General features: G+C 34.4%; 1 protein-coding gene across 5 annotated transcripts in view; it reads left to right on the top strand.

Moving 5' to 3' along the window:
- The window catches only part of LOC107104203 (serine hydroxymethyltransferase, cytosolic-like), a 12595-nt gene extending 8692 nt beyond the window's left edge, over window positions 1–3903 (top strand). Inside the window, exons 10-12 of one of the 5 annotated variants that reach the window (XR_001482228.1) lie at window positions 293–360; window positions 3206–3316; window positions 3415–3588. Coding sequence is in view for 2 of the 5 variants with exons in the window: in XM_015404149.1 (XP_015259635.1) it covers window positions 3206–3316; window positions 3415–3587 (284 nt within the window). In the remaining 3 variants the exon portion in view is untranslated. Of the gene's footprint in view, window positions 1–292; window positions 387–3205; window positions 3317–3414 lie in introns of those variants that run through there. The other 4 variants (XR_001482229.1, XR_001482230.1, XM_015404149.1 and 1 more) reach the window with 4 other exon arrangements.
- The last annotated feature ends 570 nt before the right edge of the window (window positions 3904–4473 follow it).

Here is a 4473-nt window from a genome sequence, read left to right as displayed (position 1 = left end):
TTTTTTGTGGTCTGTCTCTATGCAGTCCCTTTTCTTACTTTTTGTTTATATACTCTTGTCTGAATCTGCAGGCTTTGACTTGGTGACTTGATTTGACTTTTCACCATCACACACAACTATTCTATTCTATTCTTTTTATTTATTCTATTATTTGAATTAGTTTGCAGCTTATAAGATTCTGTTCCAAACTGCAGTAGATAAAGGTTAGAACAGAGTAAAGATCCTGGTTAATACCAATAGAAGAGTTTAGCTTAAGTCAGGGCTTTTTATTTTTGATGCACTCTGTCTACAGGTACCTTCATTATAACTGGCGGGCCTGGGCTTTTGGGTGGATGGGACAAGAAGAAATGTAATAACCAGGTGACACACAACAAAGGGAACCTCTGGTGAATATGACACTTTGGCTAGGGTTTAAATGGACTTGACCAATTGGAATGTGTTCCTCTGATAGCTTTGGGGAAATCAATTAAGCCATTTTTTCTCTTGATGTGACACGTTAGGGGACAGTAGGTCTGAGGAATTATGGGGAACTTGTGCTATGCAGTTATTTGATTTTATTATTGAAATTTATTAGACATTATAAATAAAAATGATTAAAAATCATAATTAATAATTTCTCATTCTTAAAATCATCAGCATCAAACAGATATAAAAACAGACTGGGGTAGTGTTTTCAGCTACTTACCCTTTTATAACTATGATAATAATTTTAAGTGCTAATTGATGTTCACAGAACAACTAATGTAACTAACTAATATGACTTTCAGGCACTAGTTGTCAGAGACAGTTGATCCTTTTCATATAAAGATAACCAAACACAGCAGTTTCCATTTACCATTCAACTATTCTGTCCAACTAACTGTTTAACTAACTAGAAAACTCACAAAAAAAAAACAAAGTAGTAACTAAGAATAAATACAAAACTAATCAATTTATCAATCAAGAACAAACCCCAATGATATGTCTTGATGCTGTAAACAACTGACCATATCTATGCTGAAAAACAAAGCTTTGAATCAAAGCACATATTAATTCAAAGCTTACATGTTTAGTGGGACTGTTGATTAATAAAAGCAAATAACTTCATCTTGGGCCAAGCTGGAGGTTGGCATTCTGGATTACAGCAGGAGGTAACAATAATATAATATGCTGGGAGAAATGTGTTCCAATACTATTGAAAGCAAATAAAAAAAAACACATTTAAAAAAATGCAACTTTTAAAAACTTCCTAATCAACAAAACAGTTTTGAGACTAATTCATAATTTGTATGCATAAAATGAAGGAAGGTTTTTTCAGATTTAATTTGTTACAATTTCCATCTTGGATTTAATTTTTTTCACTTTGGTAATTCTTGATGATTTTTCTGTTCCAAGTCCCCTTTTCTGCTTTTTTTTTTCCTGTTGAGGGACTAAGTTGTATGAACTGCAGTGTTTTTAAATCCCCATTTACAAATTGAATTGACTTCACTTCTGGGACAGGGCGTTTAATAACGATTATAGATGTGGAACAAAGGAAGGTACCTTATTTACTCAGGCCTGGAATAATTTACTTTCAAATTTTCCCTTCCACCTTCAAGTTGATAACAACATTAGCAGTTTAGGCAATGTTAAATCTGAGGAATGCCTAATAAAGTATGAGTATGCCTTTTGTGAAAATTGACCTGCGGGCTTAAGAGGTTAAATAAGAACAGGTGTTAAATTAAATATGCATCATTCCCACAGTACATATGTGTAGTTTCTGCAGAAGGGCTGGTTCAATATCTGTGTTGATTTAACAGCACTTCCTCTTTCAGTTAGGAACCATATCACAGAACTCTGTCCTGTAGAAAAAATAAATAAAGAGTAGTTACTACAATAAAAAGTAATTTGGCATTATATATATATATATATATATATATATATATATATATAAAGTCTTGGAGGTGTGACTGGTGTCACAACATAGTTTTTTAATTCCTGCAGCAGGGACAGATATGTTATGGTAAAAATACTGTACTTACATCACACTTTTTTAAGTCAGGAGACTTGACCGATGCACTTTACACTACATTCAGTCATTCAACCATTGACATTGTCAGGGATATTGAGTTTCTGCTAAAGGGACTTGTGTCTGACATCATACATACTTAGTTTCTGCTAAAGGGACTGGTCTGACAGCATAGATATTTAGTTTGTACAGGGAAAACTAATGTGACATCCTTGACATCAGTTCCCACAAAAGCAAATAGTGTAACATTTTAGATTTCAGTTCCTGTAGGAGAGAGTGATGTAAAACTATAAATATCCATCCCTCCAGGAGGGGCTGATGTTATATCACAGATAATTAGATCCTGCAGATGGAGTGTTGAGACAATTAATTTATTTTGTTTATGCAAAAGTGAATGGTGAGACATTATTCATATTAGAAACTGTAGAAGAGACTATTGTGATGGTATAGATATTAGTTCCTAACTAGTTACTTTGTAGCTTTGGTTAAAATCGCTGTTGAATCAACTGGAGTTTAATCATCCAGTATGAAATGTTAAATATTAATGAATGATTAAATAGTAAAAAAGAAATAAATTAGAAGGAGTAGGCCTACATATCTTAATAAGTATACACTGATCTCCACTGCTTTGAGTGAGCCGGTGGTGTTATTCACATTTATTAGGTGCTAGTTCCTTTCTCTTGCTAGAGTTTTGCCCATTTCCCTAACAGTTTGGTGTGAATCATGTCAGGCTTCTATGCAGTCTAAATGTTGTATTTTCTGACCCCCTTTTTCATTTTTTAAGATATCCTTTTTAGCAATATTCAGTTTCTTACAATTAAGATGATGGGGGGTCGGGGGGGTTGATGTGATTTTTCTTCTATGGAAATTTCTAGCATCCCATGCAACCATAATTTGCATTATTAGGTTATTACACGTTTTTGATTCGTTTTGATTCATTTTGTTCATCATTCATCCATTGATGGCAGTCTTACAGCTAAGTGGTGTTACTAGATTACTGGTCCCGATCACGGTCCCATCAGTCCTTAGTAGGCACTTTATGATTTAGCAGAAGCTAAATGGTACCACTTAAAAAGACATTTTCTTTTTTTTTTTTTTTGGCGGGGTTTTTTTTGGAACAAATTTTAAAAGTTAATTTCTTCATAGCAATTTTAAGATCAAGCTTTAAAATAAATGTTCCAATGTTACATCAAATATATATTCTATCAAAACATACAGGTGCTAAGAGTGCTTTGCTTCCAAGTGGTCTGAGGTTCGGTTCTCCAGCTCTGACCTCCAGAGGTTTGATAGAAGAGGACTTCAAGAAAGTGGCTGACTTCATTCATAGAGGTAAACTTGGAATCAGTTTATTTCTTTTACATTAGTTGGAAGAGAGATGTCAAGTAGAAACAAGCAAAGTAAAATATTTGGTGTGCTTTCTCTGAAAGGTATTGAGCTAACTTTGGAAGTGCAGAGAAGTTTGGACTCCAAGGCCACCGTAGAGGACTTCATCCAGGCATTGGCTTTGGAAGAGAAGTTCCAGCAGGAGGTGGCTGAGATCAGGGCTGAAGTGGAGGCTTTCGCCAGGCAGTTCCCCATGCCGGGACTTCCTGATCGTTAAAGAGAAGAAGTTTTCAGGATGACTTCATTGCATTCCTGTGAATGTAAGCTTTCCCCTGGAGCTATTTGCTTCAGCTGAGATAAAATGAAATTTTTTTTGTATTTATAAATGCTCATAGATGATTAGAAACTGCATTCAAACACATGATGTTAATGTTGAGTTTTGTTGTTTCTGCTGATTTTATTCAAGAAACCCCTTCAATTTGAAACACCAAACATGGCAAATCCCTAAGCATTTTAATCAACATCCAATTATTAATATCTGACTTTAAAACCAAAGAAAAGTTGAATTTAACAAACACAAAAAAATATATATATAAAAAAACAATAAAATTCAAAACAGATCAAATTATTGTAGGATCTGCCTCACCAGACATGGTTGTTGATGTATTTCCATCTGTCATACAGAACCATATATATTATTCCTATGGTTGCACAAAGTGCCATTATCTTTAATACTATATACTGTCAAGTTTTAATAAACATTTTCATGGCAATCATATATTTGAGTCTTGAAATATTACTGAAACCATGCAGTACAAATCAATTAATACAGTAAATCTTCTGTGGGCATAAAGTATTTCTATTCAGACATCTTAAAGGTCTGAAGGTTAATTTTACACAATAGCACTGTCAGGGTTTGGTTGAGGTTTGGAGGACCCAAATGCAGAGGCAGAGAGGCTGAGGTGAATACTTGTAGTTTAATTGTGAAAATGGTTAACAAAGGCAGTCCAAAAATCCAACTAAAAAGTAACAGACCAGAACCATAGAGACATCAAGGGAAAACACGTAGAGGGAGACGAGGGGAGACGATTGCAGCGATGACAGGACCAGAAACAACAGAGGAACCAATAAAGGGCCGGATCTATCAAATGTTTGCGTGTATA

Source organism: Cyprinodon variegatus, unplaced genomic scaffold (genome assembly GCF_000732505.1).
Source record: "Cyprinodon variegatus isolate N-32 unplaced genomic scaffold, C_variegatus-1.0 Scaffold1647, whole genome shotgun sequence".
Taxonomy (NCBI): Eukaryota; Metazoa; Chordata; class Actinopteri; order Cyprinodontiformes; family Cyprinodontidae; genus Cyprinodon; species Cyprinodon variegatus.
The sequence above is the reverse complement of the archived record's forward strand: the minus strand, read 5'-3'. Positions and strand labels throughout refer to the sequence as shown.